The sequence below is a fragment of the Anopheles arabiensis genome, chromosome 3, assembly GCF_016920715.1.
Source record: "Anopheles arabiensis isolate DONGOLA chromosome 3, AaraD3, whole genome shotgun sequence".
NCBI classification, from domain to species: domain Eukaryota; kingdom Metazoa; phylum Arthropoda; class Insecta; order Diptera; family Culicidae; genus Anopheles; species Anopheles arabiensis.
This window is the reverse complement of record NC_053518.1, coordinates 49,826,855-49,849,970: the sequence shown is the minus strand read 5'-3', so window position 1 is coordinate 49,849,970 and position 23,116 is coordinate 49,826,855. Positions and strand designations below refer to the sequence as shown.

Sequence of the window (23,116 nt, the reverse complement as noted above, 5' to 3'; positions counted from 1 at the left end):
GTAGGTTACACGTTTTGCATACATTTTTCAGAATTTTTATATGAACCATAAAAAAGATAAAGGAGTTTTGATTTGAATGAAAACCGTTACAATACACCTGTCTTAATAATTTTATAAAATGCACATTTGCGATAAATTCAAAAACTTCATAAAATGGTCTCTAAACAGTATCATCGAAACCCCTGTAATTTGACACTATAGTCGTGTGAGATTTAAAAATTGCCAAAGTTTACACTATTATAAATCACATGAAACACATTTTTTATCTCTACATTAGCGAAATTTATTCATTACCATATTTAATAAAAAACTATGATTCGCTTACATTCACAATACCATACGAAATTAACGTTTTTTCCAAGTGTACTTCCTTCGGGCACCGGCTTGGCCAGGCTTCTTACGTTCTCGACGACGATAGTCACGAGTTAGCAAACCAGCTTAAAAAGTAGACTTATTTTGAGTAAATAATTCAAAACTATTTTAAAGAAAAGGGCTAATAAATAAAAGGGGGAATACTTACCAACACGCATTCGAGCAATCTGATCCTCGTCGACAAAACTACGTAATGCCATCGCAATACCCCAACGCACAGCGCCTGCCTGTGATGACGGCCCGCCACCAGAAACGTTTGCAGTAACATCAATTTTTCCATACATTTTAGTAAACAGCAGAGGAAAAAGAACCTAATGAAAAAATGATAATTTTCTATTAGGAACCATATTGATTTCAGTGGAACACTTTTTTTTGAAAAAACCAGAATATATATGGTACATTTGGACGATCTACGACGAATCCTTCTGTGTGTGTTAACTTTCCTTAACCCAATTCCTGGCATTCGGCTACCAGGGTAGCAAAATCGATTTTGATTGCTTATTGATCAGATTCTAGGAAACCGATTGACTTTAAATTAGGAATGTGTATGTAAACATATTACAGTCTTACTTTGAAAATTTTCATTGATTTTTGTTTTTTAATACCTATTTTTTAGATTTTTTTTTGCAATACCCATATATTCCAGGTAATCGGGCTACACGGATTGCCTGTGACTTTATTGATATTAGTGTCCTTTTACCATGACGTGTCGTAATGTAACGGTTTATGCGAAACTTTCTTTATCTTTTTGATTACGTATAGAAGAAATCTGAAATTTTTTTGTTAGACGTGTAAATTATGTTATGATAGTCGTGTTATGATAAAATGGGATGGGATCCGCAGTACCTCGAGGGATAATACAGGCTCTTGCATCCAACTCCTATTCCGACATGTCCTCATCGTGCAGAGTGGTAACATGTGCCACCACATATCCAAGCATGGCAAAATGGTCACGTGACCGCAAGGCCAGTCACCCAGTCCCATGTATCCATCGACTACAGAAAGCTACAGAAAGCTATAGACGTGTAATATACTGTTCTATATACCCTGAAAGCCGTTTTGCTTTGGACATTTTGAAAAGTACTGCAAACAATGTTTTATACGATTTTTATTTTTTTTGTCATTAAAATCCTGTCGGCTTTGAAACTTTAAAGCATTAAAACGTAGCAATTAGAACCAATTTTTGCACAGTAATAGAAACTACGTTAGTTTATTTTTATTTTCATCAGAATACAGTTCACGCTCGGTAATCCGCGCTTGATCGAGTGCAGCTACCACTGTTGATGGAGCTACCGGCTACCGTTTGTTGTAGCTAAATCCACCACCGACTAATTTTTTACACTTGGAAAGATCCTCCAGAAGTGCCAAGAGTGCCAGATCCCTACGCACCACCTGTTCATAGACTTCAAGGCGGCTTACGATACCACAGACCGGAATGGGCTATGGAACATCATGCAGCAGTACCATTTCTCTGGGAAGTTGATACGGTTGTTATAAGCCGCCATAAACGGGATGCAGTGCATGGTGAGAGTATCGAACTTGACGTCGGAATCGTTCGAATCTCACAGGGGTCTGAGGAAAGGTGACGGACACTCCTGCCTGTTCTTCAACATCGCTCTGGAAGGTATCATTTGCGGCGCGGGGCTAGACAACGACATCCGTGGCACGATCCTCTACCGGTTTCTCTAATTTCTTGGATTCATGGATGACATCGACATCATCGGCAAGACGACAGTGAAGCTGTGAGGCGTACACCCAACTCAAACGCGAAGCAGCAAGAATTGGTTTGAGAATCAATGCGACGAAGGACCTGCTTGCAAGAGGCTCAGTCTGAGATAGGGCCTAACTGGGAAGTAGTGTATTAGTTGACGGCGACAATCTCGAGGTGGTAGCAGATTTCTGCTATCTTGAGATGGTCGTAGCTTCGGACAATTACATCAGCAGTGAAATCCGGAGACGCATTGTGCAGGGGAATCGTGCTTACTAATGACTGACTGCTGAGATCCAGAATACTTCGAGACCGCACGAAATGTGTGATATATCCAACATAGATTCCCGGTGCACCTCTATGGACACTAGTCTTGGACCATTCGAACGGACGATGCAAAGGCTGTGGGCGTGTTTGAGCAACGCATCCTCTGGATCATCTTTGGCGTTCGAGCATGGAGCGTGGAGCAGAAGGATGAACCACCGACTTGCTGAGCTGTACGGCGAACCGAACATCCTGACGGTTACAAAGGCTGGCAGGATACGATGGCTGGGACATGTTACAAGGTTTTCGTAGCCTATTCAGTATTGTATATTAGTTATCGATTTCGTCCCGACTGACGTAAACCCTTAATTGGAAACTGTCCAAGGTTCCGAAATTGATTGAGATTTGTATGGAGATTGGCAGATATGAGTAGCTAAGTATGAGTTATGAGTTACTAAGTAAATTTGGACTCCCTAGCAATCAAATGAAAGCTCGTTTTTGGGCCACCATTTTCAAAGCTTGTTTTTGACAAGCCTTAACATGACTGTTGAAAACGGTGTGGATTTTTTTAGATAACACTTATTGTGCTGATTTTATTGTGGTGTAATCAAAAAATTAGTCCACTGTTCCTGGTTTCCGTTTCAACTAAAAGGGCGAGGGCAGGCGCATCCTGCCCTTTTATCGCCAAACTTATCGTTTTCCCTATCTTTCCTCTCGCTCGCTTGACTTCCCTTTCACTCTTTCTTCATCTATCCATTTCTTCTCTCGCGCTGTGACCTGGCAGATTGTTGGGCACTCACGAGTTTCCAACAATGACCAAAGAGGCGAATGATGCCAATCGGCTCAAAGTCTCTATAAAAATAAAGAAAATAAACATGACCAGCTACAATGAAATAAATCCATCAACCAAATGTGATCTATATATTTTCCTGATCATATTAGCCATCATAAAATGCACTGATTCCTAGGTTATATTTGATTTTTTTGACATTAAACCGTTTCTTTCGTTACATAAACGGTAAATGATGACTGACACAACACACGACAGAGTTACACGACAGTTTGACACACAATTAGTGTCTACTGTTTTTTTTTTACATGGTAATTTTTGTGTCTTGTATGAATTAAATTTTTTCCTTTATTATTTTTCCGTCATTATTTTTCTAGTGTTTGCTAAATCAATCTTCTAGGATGTTAAGATATATCTTATATGTATATATATATCCATAAAATTATGTTATTTTAATTCATTACAGTTCAGGCGTCCGAAATATGATACGTCTATATCAAACTCGAAAGGGCTTAATTCAATATGTTTTTTTTAAATCTATTATTTATAATTCAAAATAATAAGCAGAACTATCATCATAAATGTATGAAAATTCATACGTGTGACAATACTTGAATATTTTATGGGAACCGTCATGCCCCATTTTCCTACCGATCTGTTTATTTCGGCAGCGAATCGTAAGAGACGAGCCCAACGGGGAGAACATATTTATCTCTGTGTGTTAGTACACTCAAACGTATGTTTCCACAGGTCCATCCATCCATCCTATTGAAAGACGCATCCACCAACACGCTTAAACATTTGCTGTGGATCTCTTTCGCACTGCTGCTTTCCACTCGGTTATCTCTATTTGATCGGTTTAGATTGTTTCGACACGCTTCATCCCCGGATGGATTGTTATCACCCCGAAGAACAACTCAAAAATCAGTTGCTATATCTCACCAGTTCGTTGTTCACGACACCTGCAATGGGAGGGGGCCATGATATATGCTGATCTCTTGCCGTTTTGTGTATTTTGTATAGCACAGCGCACATACAACATCAAACAATCGTGGGACCGAGACGACACTCGGCACTGTTTTGAATCGGCCGCTAGTCTGACAGTTACCACCGTGCACGATCGTCGTGTGCCTGTGGACGACGGATGGTCAACTTTTCGAGCTCCGTCAGTGTGATCTGGTTGGCTAGGGGTGGTTGCGTCCAGTACATTATTGTCCCTTGTGTTATTTGTACGATCTTGATACGAAAGTTGTGCATAGCTTGCCGTTTATGCATTTCAACACAATTTAGCTTAAAGGTGTGTTTTCCACATTCGGAATCAATTATCCCTAAATAGTAATCACTTAAACTCGAATAAATAATCATATGTGTTAAATAATTTTTGGGTTGGTCAATCTAACAGTGTGTGCTACTCGTGCATCGCATAGCATGCATGCCACGAGATTTCAAATTGATTGCAGTTATATGCTATGTGCGCGTGTATGTGTTCGTGATAAGAAGAATTGATCGTGATTTAGTTCCGTGCCTTGCCGCCGCTTATTTTCTACATCCACAAGCTGCACAAACGAAATAGATTGTTTCCATTGTTGATCCCCTCATAATACATAAATTTTATCGTTGCTTTTTTATGACGGTTCCCACAACAAGAGGCGTGATAATCAAACATTGGTATTGAGTTGCATACGTTTTTCACAGTTCATCGCAGTGCAATTATTTGCCAAAACCCAATTCAAAATGTAAAACTAAAAGCTTTTCTTTCTTGTACTACCGGTTATCAATTATAATGCTTTTTTGCATGGTAACAAAGATGCAACACATGTTTTGCTACTATTGTCATATATCGCGGACCCATACACCGTCACCTTCATTATAATGTACATATTTTGAATAGCCTCACTCACAAATTGATAATATAAAATAGAGCTTGGAAATTTGTGTTTTTTCAAATAAAACCTTTTTTCCCAGTATAATATATATATAATATATATATAATAATATAATATATATAGTATTGTTTTTGTATGTCCATTTATACATATATTTAAGTAGTCCATATTTATTAATATGTTTTTGAATGTATAGTTGTTTTTTTTTATTTCAACGAGTTCCATCGAACATTTAGTACGGAGAAACTTGTTGGTTCGGGTAAGCGAAAAACATTTTTGTTGAATGACGATGCTTTAGATGCCCGACTGTAGCAACGAACCAAAGCGAGGTTTTTGTGTGTGTAAAAACTCGTTTCAAATACAAGTCAACACAAAATCAAGATTGGTCGGCTCTTCCGTTATATCTCCCACCCTTTCCATTATTTTGTTTTCTTTTTTGAATCGAGTTTTATGTATATCCGCAACTATAAACCTCCTCTCTTTCGCTCCTTTATAAATAAGCCTTGTATCTCTTTTTCGTCACTACATTTCAGATATAGTGCAGATCATTATCCCTCTAGCAAGTAAGCGCGATTCGATCAATAGCTGTCCACCTCTCGCGACATCATCCCGTAAAAATCAGATTGAGCTGGTCACAGGGGATTGAAAATAAAATACAAAACACAGCTACAAAAACAGCATCAAACACCTCTACTACACGCAAGCTTTAGATGGAACGGATAGAATGAAATGTTACAACCGCACTATTCTAGTTCTAACGCCATTGCACGATCACCATTTAAAGCTGCCAAGCGCAACAATAACGTCTCTCGAAACAATAGAGCTCAACAAATTGAACTAACTGATTAAACAAACCACATTAAACATCAACAAAGTATCATCCGGCCCACCAACTTCTGGCTACCAGCTCTTGGCAGACGAACAAAATGGACAATTATGGCTTTAAAGATAGTGATAGTACAACAGCACCATCACCCCTTCCACCACCATCGACGCCACCAGTACGGCCGCCTAGAATATTTCGAACGATAAGCTGCATTGAGAATGGTTCCATTAAGTTTCCCCGTTTGAGTAGCAGGTTAGTGATTTCCGTAGAGCTTTTCTTATTAAAAAGTATAAGAAATGATGATTATTTGAAATAATTAAAAACAGTTTTAGCAACTTTTTTTTGAGTTTAAGTTAATATCCCATTGATTCAAACATTTCAAATGTGTAGCTCAGACAGGCTGTTAAGCAATCTACTTATTCTGAATTTTAGATTCAACGCTACATTGAAAAAGGATACTGGAGAGCAACCGATAGATCCAGAAGCAGCGTTATCGGAGACGCTTATGAATGAGAATGGGCCTCGTAATGAGAATAGCACCAAGACTGCTAACATACAAAATAACATAAGCGATGTGACTGCTGGAATCAGACGCTCATCAGCAGACAATCATAACGTGTCTGCAGCAACAGTAAATGGAAGCTTTACCACCACCACAAATACTAACACCAAAACAACTGCATCACATAGTGGAACAGGTCAACCTAACGGTCGTAAATCGCACGTTGACTGTTATGAATACATGGAAGTAGGACCATCCCCTCCTGCCGAGGGCGCACCGAATCTATACGATAGCTACGACGAAAGTTACTCCGAATCCAGTGCCCAACTCTGTAATGACATCATCCGTATATCGCTCACAGAGCAGATGCGGCTTGCAGGTGGTCGAGTGGCATTGCTTGAAAGTTTCGAACTCGATCTCACACTTGATTGTGCGGCAGTTGAGCATCTGCTGAATGGAACAGCAACACTCGCAACATCAGGGCCAGCAACGAATACCTCAACTACAACCTTTCCCACTAACAACAGTGTCAGCATTGGAGGACAACAGCTTGAAAAAAATATCTGCTTTCTGTGGGCGGCATTTCTACGAAAGTTTCATCTACTTGATCAGTGTGTCCGACTCGGTGCCGATATCAACTTTTGCGACAGTAATGGTTTAACAGCGCTCCATCTCGCATCTTTCAGTGGGTGTACTGAATGTTGCGCATTTCTGATTCAGCATGGACTAGACGTTAATATGCAACCTAAATGGTACACTCCATTACACTGTGCCGCATTCGGTAATTCATTAGCTACCGCTGAGCTTCTAATTAAAAATGGTGCTCGCATTGACGTGCCAACCAACAAGCAACACTGTGAAGAATCGTTGCTTCACTGTGCCGTACGTTCAAATGCTATCGACTGTCTTCGATTCTTCATAGCCCACGGTTCAAATGTAAACGCACTAGAACGTAATGGAACGAACCCAATCCATCTTGCCGCCGACCTCGGCCACACCCAGTGTCTTGCTGCATTGCTAGAGTGTCCGAATGCCGATCCCAACATCCGTATTCAGCAAGGGGATAAGCAGATGACTGCGTTGCACCTTGCCGCAGACGAGGGTAATTTGGACTGCGTTACCCAACTGCTAGCACGAGGCGCGGACGTCCGCGCTCGTAATCATCGTGGTTTTACGCCGCTACATTTGGCAGCTCGCAGTGGAAGTGCAGATTGTGTCGAGGCCCTACTAAAACTTGGTGGATGTGATCCGAATATGGCCGATTTCGATCAACGTACGCCACTACACGCTGCAGTCAGCAAATCCGATACTGCCGTCGAAATGATTGAGACACTAATTGCATGGGGTGCTAATGTCAACCAGCGCGATGTGTACGGATTTACCGCACTGCATCTTGCGGCATTAGATGCACTAGGTCCTTGCGTAGAAACATTGCTTTACCACGGTGCGGATGTCACAATGAAATCCAGGAAGGGAACTAGCGCTCTCAACATTATAAGTCGTAAAACTCCGGCATCTCTAGGAGTCATACAATGCAAACTTGATGCTGCTATCACTCTGACACACTCCCAGGATTCATCCAGCCGGGAGGTGGAGTTAGAACTAGATTTTCGCAGTATCCTGCAACATTGCCACCCAAGGGAAATTAGCTATCTAAATACATTTGTGGACGATGGACAAAAGGAATTTTTGCAACATCCGCTCTGCTCAGCTTTTCTCTACATTAAGTGGAACAAAATACGCAAATACTATATCGCGCGATTGCTTTTCTGTTTCACATTTGTGCTCTTTCTAACACTGTACGTGCTCACAGCACTAGCGCATAATTGCTATAACGGCAGCAAGGACATGAAGGAAACTATTCAGGAACAGGAGCTTTGTCAAAAACAATCCATCTTTGGAGATATGCTACGCAATAACCCATTCGTAATTGAGATGCAATGGATGGTTTTAGTGGCAATCACAGCAATTGAAATTTGTCGTAAGATCTATGGCATCACTGGCTATACTTCGTTAAAACATTACGTAACACAAACAGAAAATGCGATCGAATGGTTCATCATACTGAGCGTATTTGTTATCTCTTACATCTACACTAAAAGGACCTACACTTGGCAGAATCATGTAGGAGCCTTTGCAGTACTGCTTGGTTGGACGAATCTGATGCTTATGATCGGTCAGTTACCCGTTTTCGGTGCGTATGTCGCCATGTATACCAAAGTGCAGGTTGAATTTGCCAAACTTTTCATGGCCTATTCATGTATGTTGATTGGCTTCACAATCAGCTTTTGTGTCATATTTCCATCTTCTTCTTCGTTTGCTAATCCTTTCATGGGATTTATCACTGTACTAGTGATGATGACGGGGGAACAAGACCTTGAATTGCTGATCAATGATCCTGATGGCAAGGATCCACCGTTTCTTCTTGAAATTAGCGCTCAGATTACTTTTGTGCTGTTTTTATTGTTTGTCACAGTCATTCTGATGAACTTGCTCATTGGTATAGCTGTGCACGATATACAAGGATTGAAAAAAACGGCCGGTCTGTCAAAATTAGTCCGGCAAACGAAACTGATTTCCTACATCGAATCTGCTCTTTTTAATGGTTGGCTACCAAACTGGCTGCGCAATTTACTTTACTACACGGCGCTGGTCTCGCCACAAGCTTACCGTGTTGTGTTAAGCGTCAAACCTCTCAATCCCGGCGAAACAAGACTTCCCCGGGATATCATGATGGCCGCATATGAGGTAGCGAAGCAGAAAAAACACTATGTCAGAAAGAGTTTCTCAACACTACGTCGTGATGTGTCTTACGATCCTCAAAAAAACGCACTAATAGTGAATGGGATGCAGTCAAAAACGTACAAACGCACAGATAGTAGCTGTAATGTATCCAACTGTCGCCGAGCTGCTCACACAGGAATGGGAGTAGCCAGCACAAATAATGATCATACAACAAAGTTTGGATACGTCTATGACACACCAACGCTGTATGGTCTCACCAATAAGTTAGACGAACATAATGACTATATTGGTAACATTGCAACAGAGATTGCAGAACTACGATCAACAATCGAGGAGAATCAGCAGATGCTGCGGCAGGTGCTCGAATTACTAAGCAAAAGTCAAACACACAACATTCAATCGGATCAATTATAATACCGATTAAATGTGGTGATAACGTCATCTTCACACCGTCCAATAGAAGGTGCATCTGCTATATAGTGTTGTATGGCGCTACTCTCTAACCTGAAGGGGACTTTCTTTGATTTTTTTATAAGCTAAAACGTAGACGCAATTGCGTTCGTTTATACAGTATCCGCAGTGACGTCATTTAGATGTGATTTTCCATAGAATGTAGTAGATAGCTATAGCAGTGTAACTCAGTTTTTAAATTTTTAATCACAAATAGTATCATCATTACCACAAATAATAGAACAGATAATAACTACACTGTCATACCTGTTCTGCATCAAATTATTGTCAAAATTATTAATAACATTAGCATTCTTTATAAATGTTTTCATGTTGAACGATTGACCAACCTTTATCGAAAACGGTTTATCATTTCTTTTTTTTCGATTTTATTGTCATTAAGGTCCATGGCATTGCTTCGTCGGATGTGAATTTATCGGAAGACCAGTCAAATTTTATATGGGATTTAACAGATAATGTAGGACGTGCGATTTCGTCGTACGACGGAATAATTTTATTTTTTAATTCGTCGTATCGTCGCATCCGATTTTATCTGTCAATGTAATTATGTAGGTTATGTAGGAACAACATGAAATTAATTTTTGTATAATAGTGAAATAATTGGAATTATACAAATAATCGCAATATGAACCGAAATAGCATGTGACAGCAACGTCCGATAAAATCGCATCGGATGGGTACTGCCACGGGCCTAAGGCACTATTATACCAGGGTATCGTATTTTAATAAAATCAAATGTGATTGCAATAAAAAAAATCGTGCATATAATGCATCGTAGAATACTCATTTAAGATATTGTTCATTCAATTGTTTTCCGAAATTTGTGAAAAGTTTGTATAAATTAATATAAATAACCAGCCCGCACACAGTACATGTTCAGTCTCAAATGCCTACTAATGTCTTAGCTGAACCAAAAAAAAAGATTCGCAAACAGTTTTCCATTTCCATGACCCAATTCTTCTGTAGACTCGAAAATGGCGATATTATGAACGTATACACCTTAACACTTTTTTTTACCGTTTAGAAATCCTTTAAACCAATGTTATCCCCACGCGCAGGGTTCCCAAAAATACACCTGTTTCCAGCTACGTTCAAATCTCGTGCCGTTTGCATTGAATCACAAACCGCCTGCTTCGAATCGCATACCACTACGATCGAATGCGTGCAAACCATGGTTGAATCGCGTTCGACTACGATCGAATCGTGTGCCGCTACCATTTGATTTCTGAAAGGTAGGACATAGCAAACTGTTTGTTTACGTTTGAAAGCTGTTTCTTTCTTCGCCCATGGATTTTTTTGGTACAATTCTAATGGTAATTGTTCATTGATTACAGGTAAAAACCACGAATTATTGAAAACAAGGATTTTACCATTAACATGGAACACCGAATATTACTTGAAAACAAGGATTTTACATGTAATCAGTGAATAATTAACTTTTATTAGAATTTTACAAACAAATTGCCATCGACGAAGAAGGAAGCTTGCAAACTTAAACAAACAGTTTACTATGCTCTGCCTTTCAGAAATCCAATGGTAGCGGCACACGATTCGATCGTAATGGCACATGATTCAACCGTAGTGGAACGCGATTCAACCATGGTTGCACGCATTCAATCGTAGTAGCATGCGTAGATGGCGGTTTGCATAGATAACTAAAAACCTTAAATTTTTTTACGTCCGGTTTCTCGTCATGGTAGCATTCAGCAGGAGTACTGTCTCTCGTCAGAGCTTCGGTTGGGCTTCGGTTTGTGACGTACACCGCCTTCAGTACAGCTTCTCCCCACATCACCTTAGGAGCTCCAGATTCAGTTAACATAGCTCTCATTTTCTACACAATTGTTCTGTTGAATCTTTCTGCAACTCCATTGTGTTGTGGTGTGTAGCCAACGGTCGATTCAACTTGTATACCTTGCTGTCTGTAGTATGCATGCTGCTCATTCGAAAAATATTCTCTACCTAAGTCGCAACTCAAGTTTTCAATCTTTGATCCAAATTTCGCAGTTGGCATTGCATATACTTTGAAATATTCGAAAACTTGATCCAATTCCAATTCACCTGTAACATCCTTTGCAAACATAGCCGCTTCAGGTGTTACACAGCTCATTTTCAATAAATACAGACTTCCTCGCAGTTTTGCTTCTCCTATTTGTTCTCCGTTCTTGAACAACATAGCTCGGTCTGGCATGAAGTCTACCTTCACTCCGGATTTCAACAAATGGGACAATGACATCAAGTTGTATTTCAAATTTTTCACCAACAACACATGTCCCAGCGATAGCATCAACACATTTCCATTCACGTGAACTTTCCCTTTCACGGTACCTTCTTTTGTTCTGAGAAGTTTTTCACATTTCTTGGCACTATCGATTACCACTGGTACATCAAACTCGCTTGTTTCGTGAAAATTTTCCTCATCACACGCCATATGACGACTCGCTCCCGAATCCAAAATCCATTCAATTTCCGATGGCTTCTTTGATCTGGGTATTCCTCATCGAGTTGGCATCAAAACAACCTCTCTGTCAACCGGTACAGTGGCAACCTAAGCTTTATCAAGTTTGCTTCTGTTCTTAGGACATGCAAATTTCTTGTGCCCTAAATGGCCGCACAAAAAAACATTTTCCTTAAAACATGAATTTTTCTTTTGTTTTGGACTTTTTGGACTTTGCTGCAAACGCTGCTTCAGAATCCACACTAACGCCATTTTCACTTCCGGATCGCTTTTGTTCCTCAGCCAATAACCGTGCCTTCACTATTTCCAACTTCAACTGGTTTTCCTCAATGTTTTCCAATGCAGTCGTCACAACATCATATGAATACAGCAATGACATGAACAGCTGACTTATCACGTTCGTTTCTGATACAGTTGCTCCAGCCTATTTAAACTGACGGATTAACTGATCAAACACTCGAAAATGATCCATAAGTAGCGTTCCTTCCGACAGCTTCAACACAGCAAGCGATCTTCGCACGTAGTTTTTGTTGGAACTTCTTGTTCGTACGAAAGGAAAATGCAGACTGATTTATTCTCTATTTCAATAAAGCCTACTACACTTCGTTTAAACTAGAGAGGTTGCTATGATCACAACACTCCTCCTCAATCTCGGCTGGCTCTAAACCAAGTTGTAGGCGCAGATTCTAACTATCGAGGTTGCTATGATCTACAACACAACATTATTTCTAGGTATGGACTTCTCACACCTTCCAAACATATCTTTTCCATGACATCCAACCCAGATTCGAGACCCTGATGACATAGTCCGATCTTTGCAATGTACATAAGAACATGACTCGCCTTTTCATAACTTGCGTTTTCTAAGCTCGCCTTTCCTAAGCATCAGTCCCTCCTCCTTCTGCTGTACATTCCGATATTCAAGATCCATTGGCATCAATAAACACTTAGCAATTGATCGATATCGGGCATTCTTTCGGGTCAAGACATTCTGCATTCTGGTCTTCAGAGAATATAATCCATTTGAAATTGTGGCTAGTGCTATAACCTTCTGATCCTTTACGATTTGACAACCGCTCATGTCAAAAAAAATCACAGCACCTTTCGCCGTCAGTTTTTTCACAGACACTAAGTTTGTCTCTAACTTCGGGACGAACAAAACATCGTTAAGAGTCATTCTTGATGTTTTACCCTCCGGAGACAGCGTGGTTATTCGACACGAACCGATTCCTTCAACCCTCGCCGTTGTGCCATCGGCCAAAATTACGTCCTGCTGATAACGCTCGTCCAGCTCCACGAAACATGACCGATCGATACACATATGCGATGTTGCTCCTGAATCAACGATCCATGAATTGGCTGTAAATCCACGCATCGTGAACGAATATTCCTGCTCCAGAGTTTCTTCATCAGTTGTTTGCACACATAACTGGCTCCGTTTCATACCATGCTGGCCTTCCGACTGTTTCAAATCTCTGGACCGCTTCTCCATTAGAATCAGGCAATCTTTTCTTTTATGCCCTGGTTGTTGACAGAAATGACATAACATTTGATTCTTCTTAACAATTGTCTTTAGTACAGAATCGCAGCAACCTCTGTTTCCCCTTTTGGCTACTTCGTCCACCACCTTGGTTTTCACCAAATCCAGCGTAAGCTCGTCGTCAGACCTGCTTTCCAACGCTGTGGTCAGAACCGAGAAAGATTGCCGGAGACTTCGGAGCACCATTGCCACTTGCAGGCTTTTGCTTAGCTCCTCACCGGTCAATGTTAGCCTATCAAACAATTCTTCCATCTCGAAGATATGCTGCTCGATATCCTCACCGTCGGAAAAACGCTTCTCACATATGTTTTTTAAAATCGACACCTTCGAAGTTAGTGTGGCCTTTTCGTAGTGTCCTCGCAGCTTTTCCCATGTCGCTTTAGCCGTCTTACAGTCCTTAATTAGATTGAGTTGGTTATCTTCCAGTAAAAGGCCGATTGTCGCTCGCGCCTTCTGATCACCACTCTTCGATACTGCTCCGATGGCTTCGGTAGTGGGACTGGCCGTCGTGTTACCCGGTCCATCGCTGATCGCGCACATACTGCCACAATTCTTCTCGGATGAGGAGGAATTCGACCTTTGTCTTCCAGACACTGTAATTACCTCCGTTGAGTTTTGCAATTCCCAATCGTTCCATTTTGCGAAATCTTTCTTTTGGTTAAAACGTTTTAATCGCCACTAATCCTGGGCCCATAACCTGTTGGAACTTCTTGTTCGTACGAAAGGAAAATGCAGACTGATTTATTCTCTATTTCAATAAAGCCTACTACACTTCGTTTAAACTAGAGAGGTTGCTATGATCACAACAGTTTTGACACGCGAATCCTTGCTTCGCAATTGTCTTTTCTAGGGTGTTCACATTTTCTTAGAAGTTACCTTGTCACGCACGTATTCGAGATGTGAATCAGCGATGAACGTAACTAGCAGCGCCTTAGCTTTTTCGTCCTTTTCTCGAAAAACTGCTCGCTGCGTTGCATCCGTTGGCTCATCGTCTTTCCACATCTCCTTCAAACCGTGGGCTGTCATCTGAGTTTCAACACGAAACTTCCACAGATCGTAACCATTCTCCAGCAAATTCACACAGATTCTCCAGCAAATTGATTAATTTCCACCTTAGCTGCACTTGACATTTTCTTTTACGCCAATACGTCTTTTTCGGGAAAATTTTTCTAGGAATTCAAAAAACAGTTTTCACAACAAAAAATAAATTCACAACTTTTTCAAGGACTTCGAAAATAATCTTCACTACTTTGAACTCACCCTAGGACGATACCCATGCAGACCATAACCTAGAGAGAAAGACGTACCGCAGTATTATTGTTAACTCGGACAACTTAGTAACATGCCCGTCATAGGTTCAAGCCTCGTATGAGCCGTAGCCCTAACCAAATGTTGACTATCCGGCTTCGTGGTTCTTAATAAGTCTCGAAACCTTATATAGACCGGCATGACCGGCTACACCTTAAAGAAGGTTATTTTTTGCAGTAACTTTTTTGTAAAAATATTGCCACGATATTTTTATATATTCGGACTCACAGTGGCGGACCTAACGCAGGACACGTACAGTGGCGTCCACCTAAAGTCGTCTGACCTCATATTTTTTTAACCTTTCATCTGACTTTGCAGCACCATGGACAGTTCCCTAAACCACTTATCGGAAAACTTTCTTCTTACGTCTTTGAAGACACTCTTTAGCTATGCACATGCAAAAAATCAGACCGATATCTTTTAAAATCTCGGAACACCAATCATAAATGTGATAAAATGTATAAAATGTATACGGTCCACTGAAAGTCGGACAGTCTTCATTTCATAGCAAAATTGTAACCTCGTAATTTTCCAATATTAGCTTATATGATGCAAAATTATTTAATATCAGATATTATTGGCCCATCGACTATTTTGGGTAGTCATCAGCGTATTATATAACCTAGGTCAAGCGCTCTATGGCCTTAATCAGCCAAATACTGTTTCTGCAAGGTTCCAAAAAAAGTACAGTCAGAATTCAATAGTTGAACGCTTTTTAGTTGGCAGGATTTTTAGTTGAACGCTCGATAGTTAGCTTACAATTCAAATAAAAAGCATGCGTTTGTATGCGAATCCCAGTTTTTGAAAAGTTCACAAAAATCTCATGGCTTGCCGAGAAAATTTTCAGAAACTTTTTGTATGAAAAAACGAGCCAACTAAAAAGCACAAATTCAATAGTTGGCAGGGAATCGAAGTTCAACCAGTGAGTTCGAACTGTATATCAATGTAACCAGGGTCAGTCGGAGTCAGAAAGAGGAAGTCGCTTTTGTTTTTTTGTTTATAAAATTATTTAGTAGTCCAGTTACACGCAAAACTGCGATGGAAACAATTTAACATGAAAATATATCGATTTTCACTCGATATGGTTAAATCGTTTTGACATACGCATCACGACGTGCGTCGAAACAGAAATTTTTCAACTTTGACGCTGCGTCATGCGTTGTTAACGCATAGGTCTGTCAAATCCCATACATTTTGGGAAAATCGTAACGCATTGCGTTGGAACGAGTACCGCTCTCTAACTGGGATATTTTTACTTTCCAGTTCGGGGACGATGTTCGTTAACTGAAATGAAAATTTATGAAAAACCATCAATGGAATCAAATAAAAACTATTCTCATGGTTTTTCTTTTTCCATTCGCCGTTTAAGACGACGTGATGATAAGTAAGTGATTTTTAACTGGAATCCATCCCAGTTAGCGAACATCCAGTTAAAAAAACATTTCAGTTAAAAAGCATCCAGTTACGGAACACTTACTGTATCTATGTACGATATAAAGAATGACTATTTTTCATTGCTCGCGGCCAACAAAAAGTAAAATGCTTTGCCCAACATTTCTAGCTTATTCTGCATTTGACCCATCCTGCAATTAATTAATTAATTAATTAAAATTAAAACACCACTTACCTGTTCGCGTTGTTGTGTACTTCCTACGCTGCGAAGGTCTTGTCCGTTCACTTCAATTTTCCCAGTTCCTGGAAATTTAAGCGTCACATCCCCGCGTGCTGTTTTACGCAAGCATTCTACAGGAATGGAATGTGTGTATTACTTGAATTAGCTATCCATTAGAACAAACGGAAACTGAAAATAAATATATACCATATATTGTCACACACTGCCGCCCATCTTCGTCGTGTTGCGGTACAGGGATGGTATCGTTGTCGAGTTTCGAAATTAGTGGTTTTCTATATTCAAACACAAAATCTTTCACACGATCAGACAGTGGATGAGCTTCGAGGCGATTCATTGCACTGATGAAATTGTCGTACTCAATGTCGGAAATTGTTTCCACAATTTTCTTTTCCAGCAATTCTTTTGGCAACCATTCAGATCCGGTGGTGTCTCTGTGATATAAAAGAAGCTTGTATTATATTTACTCATTTACTCACTTGTATTCAAACAATTACTTTGTTACTTACATTTTCTTTCCCACTGAATCCAAAGATTTGCCTTTCATTCGTGTTGAATCCTCTAGTGCGTTCAATTTGTTAATATTTTCAACCACATCCTAGAAAATATGCATTAAAATCATTGCATTGTTTTACGAAATCCATTACAGTGGCCGTAAGACTTACAAACAGCAATTGAAAGAAGTTCGGACGCCCCGTGTAAAATAAAGGATGGAATGGTCGACCAGTTTCATCGAATTCAGCGCCCTTTTTTCTAGGAATAAATTCTTCCGGAGGTTTCATTGTCGGCCGTGCTGCCGGATCATACAGGCCTGACGGAAACAAATATTGCACCGCCAGGTCGATGTCTTGTTGGGTAAAGGTTTCCACGTCTGCTCCCATCATGTTGGCAAGATGTCTTTTACCAAGCTTGTACTCTAGTCGTGCAGTTTCCATACAACTTTCATATTCTTTGGCTCGTTCTAAATAAGCCTTCATTGCTTTACTTATTTTAGCCTTTTGAACACTTTCCACATCTTCGGCCTTATTAACACTCGAAAGATGAAAATGCGACTGCGAATGTAATGTAACAAATTGTCCACAAATTACGTCTGTTCCGACCTTTATTCGAAACATGATTGGTGTACTTACCGAAGTATTAATAATCAAAGATTGCCGTGGAAGCGTAGATCGCAGTCCGCGAATTACGATTGAAAACATCTCGCTCAGTTTAAGCTGTAAAGTTATTAAATAACAGGTATTTTGCAGCCGGTGCACGTTGTGTTGCTGGTTTGTTGTTATTTTCCGATAGTTGACGTTTATTCATGCACAGATCACGGCTACACAACGCATAGCACCATCTCTTCACAACCGTGCAACTATTGTGTTTGTGAAAGTCGCGTAAGAAACTACAGTGGAACGCCGTTTAGGTAGCGGTAATCGCTCCTGCGGACGTGCTGGAAGGAAAAATCAATAATCAATCAGCACATTTTTTAAATTATAAGCTTTCTTTGTACAACATGAAAGTGCAGTTAATATAAGGCCGAAAATACACGACGCGAGGTTTCCTCGGCCGCGGTACTCTCGTATAACATTTCAGTTGTCATATCTGCCTCACCTGCAATCTTGCTCGTAATTCCGCAGAGATACCCACCACGAGCATTTCTGAGTTTCCTCGGTAGCGAGATCGAATAACGTTTCATTGCTATACTGGATTGACAATCGCGTTATACGAGTTTGATCGCGGTACCGAGGAAACCTCGCGTTGTGTATCACCGACAAACCGACGTGACACTTCGAACAAAATTAGCTTCAAAAGTTGTCTCCTTATTTCAAATGAAAATACGTTAAACACTAGCGCTATCTCTATAATGATTCGCTTACTACACTGCCACAAAGGAGGAACTACTAAAACCACTTTTTGTTTTTCTCCGCAAATTCCAATGCGTATTGTTTTATTCACTTCTCACATCTTTTGCATTGATTTGGAAACTTATAAAATGATTTTCCTGGGTGTTTTGTCCAAAAATTCTCACAAAATCTTGCCTAACACTTCCTCCGCCGTTTGTACTTGGAAAAGTTGTTTACATCGAAGCAGCAGTGAACAGAGCTTACTTTGACAGAAGTGATCGCCTCACATGCAAATGGCAGTACTTTCGTGTGGGACACTTTTGTTACGCCAGTGTCATGTCGGTTTGTCGGTGTGTGTATTTTCGGCCTAATAATTAATTTATGGACCGAAACAAAAATTCCTGTCAGCTGTGTTTGCATTGTATAGCAGTTTTTGAGCAGCTATCTAAGTCGGTTAGAGTTCGTCTAGTGCGGGGCCCCAACGTCCATCACCGACGAAGCCCTCCTTGCTAGTACAGTGCCATATTCTATCAACTCCCAAGTGCCACAAATCCACTAAACTACCACTAAACGGCTTCTAAACGACTCAAGCACTCTACCTAAACGGAATATAGAAAGACTTCGTTTAGCAGACGACAAACGACTCATGCATTCTAAAAATAGCGAAAAAGCTGGTGGCGCTCTCTGTTGGTGAGATACCCCAACCAGTTGAGCTTCATCGCTTGGAGGAGAGCTTTCTCATTTCCTCTGTACTGTTGTATAGTTTCGCAATGAAGTTATGCATCGCTAGAACTAGAACGGCGATACGATTGTTTAAATACTAAACTCCAACGAAAACCACCTGCACTGAAGAAAGTGAGATTTGAGTAATGGTCGTTGGTGTTGATACCCTCGTATCTGACCACACGACCATTCATATAGATTTTTGCTCAGAAAGTTAGAAGGCTATATAGGTCATGATAAGATGAAACTTGTCGAAACACATTGCAAGAAAAGGATAGCAATATAATGATGAGTTGTAATACGCCATCTATTGATCAAACCAATGAAGCTGTGGAGCTTTCATTTTTTTCTATGGATATTCAATTTTCCAGTCGTTTGAGCTTAATCTGTGACGCTTGGGCTGTTATAGATAATGGACTAAAAATTCCGGGGCCCCTCATTGACGCCCTCCCGCAATTGCTTACTTTGCTTACCGTTACGCCAGGACTCCACAGAGCATAACACGGAGTGCAACATAACAACTGACAGCTGCCAAACGCTTCAGAAAACGCTTCTTTGATGGTAACATGTTTTGAATATCCTTAGTAGGCCGCTCATTGTTCATAGAAAAGCTACCAACCTACTACGATGACCGACAGTTAATGAAACGCTTTACCTGCTTTCCCAAGCGTTTTCTGAAGCGTTTGGCAGCTGTCAGTTGTTATGTTGCGCTCCGTGTTATGCTCTGTGGAGTCCTGGCGTTAAAATCGCCACTGCATGTGAGCTTATTTTAAGGTGTATGAATTTAGAAGGCTGATTATTATCCCAGCATTTTATAATCCTTGGGATAAATGGACTACATATACTTTGATTCTATATTCCACCTGATCTGTTTAATGCACCTTTGGATAAATGTACAGTTTGTTCCCGAGTTACGCGGTTTCTGCGTTCCCGACGAATCCGCGTAACTCGAATATCCGCGTATGTCGAATTTCTCGTTTTTTTGACTAAAATACTATTGATTACTCGGAGTTTTTGATTTAATTTAGTTCTTTTATACACTTTATCATTTATTTGAGATAATTCGTGCAGAAAATTCTAATATTTCTGGCTTTTAACCGGTTTCAATTTGTTAGCCAAAATGCCATTTATACCTAACTTGAAGCAAATTGTACTGATTTGACATTTAATCTGTCAAATTTATAAAACCGCGTATCTCCCAATCCACGTAAGTCGAGAACCGTGTAACTCGAGAACAGACTGTATACACCACCTTGCTTTTGCCATTTTTCGAGCAGGTACTCGAATCAAATTCTAGCTTTGAGGCTAGAATAATCCAGACTGAAATGATCAGTGTTTCAGTTAATCTGGCCACCCTGAAAATGTCTTCGGTTTTCGATTTTCGCAGTGCCGTATAGAAAAGGTAATACCAATTCACTGTCACTTATTTCATCATACGTGTTCGCGCTAGCAAAATTTCTCCTTTTGTTTTAGTTTTAATTAACAATCCAGATTTTTACATAAATCTTATTTTCAGCTAAAACATTAGTGTACCACGATGGAACATCTCGTTTCTCTCGGTCTAAATGAGCAAAAAATCAAGGAAACGCTTAAAAACGCAACCCTTACTAGCACAATTACACGTGCCTTCTCTTACGTCCCGCCGGGTGTGGAGTTAAGTTCAGCACAAAAACCGCTGATATTTCAGGCATGCTCAAAGATAAAACCGCAGACGGCTCACCATTTGGAACTTATAGTAAGAAAAATTTTGGATAACAGTTTGGACACTAGTCTACGTGTTGACACCGCACTGGAATATGTTCTGGCTAACGTGACGAAAGCCACTATCGACGAAGCTACTTTCGATGCGGCTTGCGGTGTGGGAGTAGTTGTGACACCGGAAGAAATCGAGCGGGCGGTTGAAATAACCGTTGCCAAATATCGTAGCGATATCGTCGACCAACGTTATCGTTTTAATGTCGGAAAATTGTTGAGCGAAATTCGAAGTGCTTTGCCATGGGTGGATGGTAAAGCCCTTAAAAGTGAGGTGGATGTGCAAATGTTTGATTTACTTGGCCCCAAAACGGATGCCGATGGGGAGAAAGTGGGTAAAAAACGTCGGGAAACCCCAGCCTCAGATACTGCACCCAAAGCAACCTCTGTCGTTGAACCATCAGCCGTCAATGCTAATAATCGACCAGAAGGCCCTCGAACGATGGTTGATCTGATGCGTAATGTCGATTTCCATCGTCCAGGCGAAAATTTCAAAACTGATGGGTATATTATTACTCCCGATACGGAACGTCTCTTGAAGGAACATTTACAGCGAACTGGTGGCAAAGTGCGTACCCGCTTCCCTCCTGAGCCGAATGGAATTCTGCACATTGGCCACGCTAAAGCTATCAACATCAACTTTGCTTACGCGGCAGCGAACGATGGCATCTGCTTCCTTCGTTACGATGACACCAATCCCGAGAAGGAAGAGGAAAAATTTGTTAAAGGCATACGCGACATTGTCGAATGGCTCGGTTATAAGCCATTCAAAATTACTTACTCTTCGGACTACTTCCAACAGTTGTACGAATTTGCTGTGCAGCTCATAAGAAAAGATATGGCTTACGTGTGTCATCAAACTGCTGATCAAATGAAGGGATTTACAACCGAACCATCCAAGTGGCGTAATCGTCCAATCGAGGAAAGCCTGCAGCTGTTCGAAGACATGAAAAATGGGAAAATTGATGAAGGTGCGGCAACATTACGCATGAAAATCACGCTGGAGGAGGGAAAAATGGACCCGGTAGCCTACCGGATCAAGTTTATTCCACACCATCGGACCGGAACAAAGTGGTGCATCTATCCGACGTACGACTACACACATTGTTTGTGCGATAGTCTGGAGGATATCACCCATTCGCTTTGCACCAAGGAGTTCCAATCGAGAAGATCGTCGTATTATTGGCTCTGTAATGCACTCAATATATACTGCCCAGTGCAATGGGAATATGCGCGACTTAATGTTAACTACACCGTAGTTTCTAAGCGCAAAATTAACAAGCTGATCACTGAAAGTAAGACTAAATATTCGATGTACAACGACGTGTAAATAATGTGTATGACATGGTCATTTGTCTGTTTTTTTTTTCAGATATTGTTAACGACTGGGATGATCCTAGATTATTCACCCTGTCTGCTTTGCGACGCAAGGGTTATCCAGCCGAAGCAATCAACAATTTTTGTGCCCAGATGGGTCTCACCGGTGCCCAAACGTCCATTGACCCTGCTGCACTGGAAGCGTCTGCCAGAGATGTATTGAATCTTGCAGCATCACGTACAATGGCAGTACTAGAACCTCTAAAGATTACTATACTTGATTATCCACATAACGGGCCAATTCAACTATCAGTGCCCAATTTTCCAAACGTGCCGGAGAAAGGCGAGCACATGATTTGGTTCGATCGTGTTGTATATATAGAGCGATCCGATTTCATGGAAAATGCTGACAAATCTTTCCGTCGACTAACGCCAGGACAGCCGGTTGGACTGAAATACATTGGTTCCATGCTTAGAGTAGAAAGTGTTGTTCGAAAATCGGGCACCGTCGAGGAACTAGTATGTCGCATAGAACCGTGTACTGCAACCGAAAAACCTAAAGCGTATGTACACTGGGTAGCTAAACCCTGTCCAGTAGAGGTACGTTTGTATGAGAAGCTGTTTATGCACAAGAACCCAGAAGACAGTAACGATGTTCCCAATGGGTTTTTGAGCGACTGTGCTTCGGACACGATTCGTTCACTGTGCGGTTATGTCGATGCACATGTCATGAACAGTAAAGTGTACGATAAATATCAATTCGAACGCATTGGTTACTTCTCCGTGGATCCGGATAGCAGAAACGGCCAGCTTGTTTTCAATCGTACCGTCACGCTTAAAGAAGATACTGGTAAAAATATTTAGATTGACAAATCAAGCCCGTTTCAATCTTGCAGTCATTATGATACGATTGGAGCAAATATTAAACCAGTTATGGAGATGTTTGCATGTGGTGATTGCTACAATAATAGAAAGAAAAATGTTCGTGAAGTGATTTT

General features: G+C 40.6%; 3 protein-coding genes across 3 annotated transcripts; 2 read left to right on the top strand and 1 right to left on the bottom strand.

The window, feature by feature from the left end:
* Positions 1-258: 258 nt before the first annotated feature.
* Positions 259-17,859, bottom strand: LOC120900026 (28S ribosomal protein S9, mitochondrial). Its single transcript, XM_040306506.1, has 7 exons — positions 17,628-17,859; positions 17,163-17,549; positions 17,007-17,095; positions 16,687-16,931; positions 16,495-16,610; positions 521-683; positions 259-437 (listed from the first exon to the last, which is right to left on the bottom strand). The coding sequence occupies exons 1-7, from the start codon at positions 17,694-17,696 to the stop codon at positions 346-348; spliced, it is 1,161 nt and encodes a 386-aa protein (XP_040162440.1). The 5' UTR covers positions 17,697-17,859; the 3' UTR covers positions 259-345.
* On the top strand, positions 4,318-10,350 carry LOC120900023 (transient receptor potential channel pyrexia-like). Its single transcript, XM_040306501.1, has 3 exons — positions 4,318-4,431; positions 5,554-6,098; positions 6,279-10,350. The coding sequence occupies exons 2-3, from the start codon at positions 5,947-5,949 to the stop codon at positions 9,505-9,507; spliced, it is 3,381 nt and encodes a 1,126-aa protein (XP_040162435.1). The 5' UTR covers positions 4,318-4,431; positions 5,554-5,946; the 3' UTR covers positions 9,508-10,350.
* A 2,602-nt stretch (positions 17,860-20,461) lies between the features above and the next one.
* Positions 20,462-23,113, top strand: LOC120899645 (probable glutamine--tRNA ligase). Its single transcript, XM_040305720.1, has 2 exons — positions 20,462-22,096; positions 22,174-23,113. Exons 1-2 carry the CDS (start codon positions 20,587-20,589, stop codon positions 22,980-22,982), a joined length of 2,319 nt encoding a protein of 772 aa, XP_040161654.1. The 5' UTR covers positions 20,462-20,586; the 3' UTR covers positions 22,983-23,113.
* The last annotated feature ends 3 nt before the right edge of the window (positions 23,114-23,116 follow it).

What these genes read in the sequence shown, in the direction of transcription:
- LOC120900023 (XM_040306501.1), top strand. Translation starts at nt 5,947, where the DNA reads ATGGACAATTATGGCTTTAAAGATAGTGATAGTACAACAGCACCATCA. An exon ending in TTTCCCCGTTTGAGTAGCAG is followed by an intron (nt 6,099 to 6,278) that starts GTTAGTGATTTC and finishes TCTGAATTTTAG; the next exon opens with ATTCAACGCTACATTGAAAA.
- LOC120900026 (XM_040306506.1), bottom strand. Translation starts at nt 17,696, where the DNA reads ATGTTTTCAATCGTAATTCGCGGACTGCGATCTACGCTTCCACGGCAA. An exon ending in GATTCAGTGGGAAAGAAAAT is followed by an intron (nt 16,932 to 17,006) that starts GTAAGTAACAAA and finishes TTTATATCACAG; the next exon opens with AGACACCACCGGATCTGAAT. An exon ending in GCAGTGTGTGACAATATATG is followed by an intron (nt 16,611 to 16,686) that starts GTATATATTTAT and finishes CCATTCCTGTAG; the next exon opens with AATGCTTGCGTAAAACAGCA.
- LOC120899645 (XM_040305720.1), top strand. Translation starts at nt 20,587, where the DNA reads ATGGAACATCTCGTTTCTCTCGGTCTAAATGAGCAAAAAATCAAGGAA. An exon ending in TAACAAGCTGATCACTGAAA is followed by an intron (nt 22,097 to 22,173) that starts GTAAGACTAAAT and finishes TTTTTTTTTCAG; the next exon opens with ATATTGTTAACGACTGGGAT.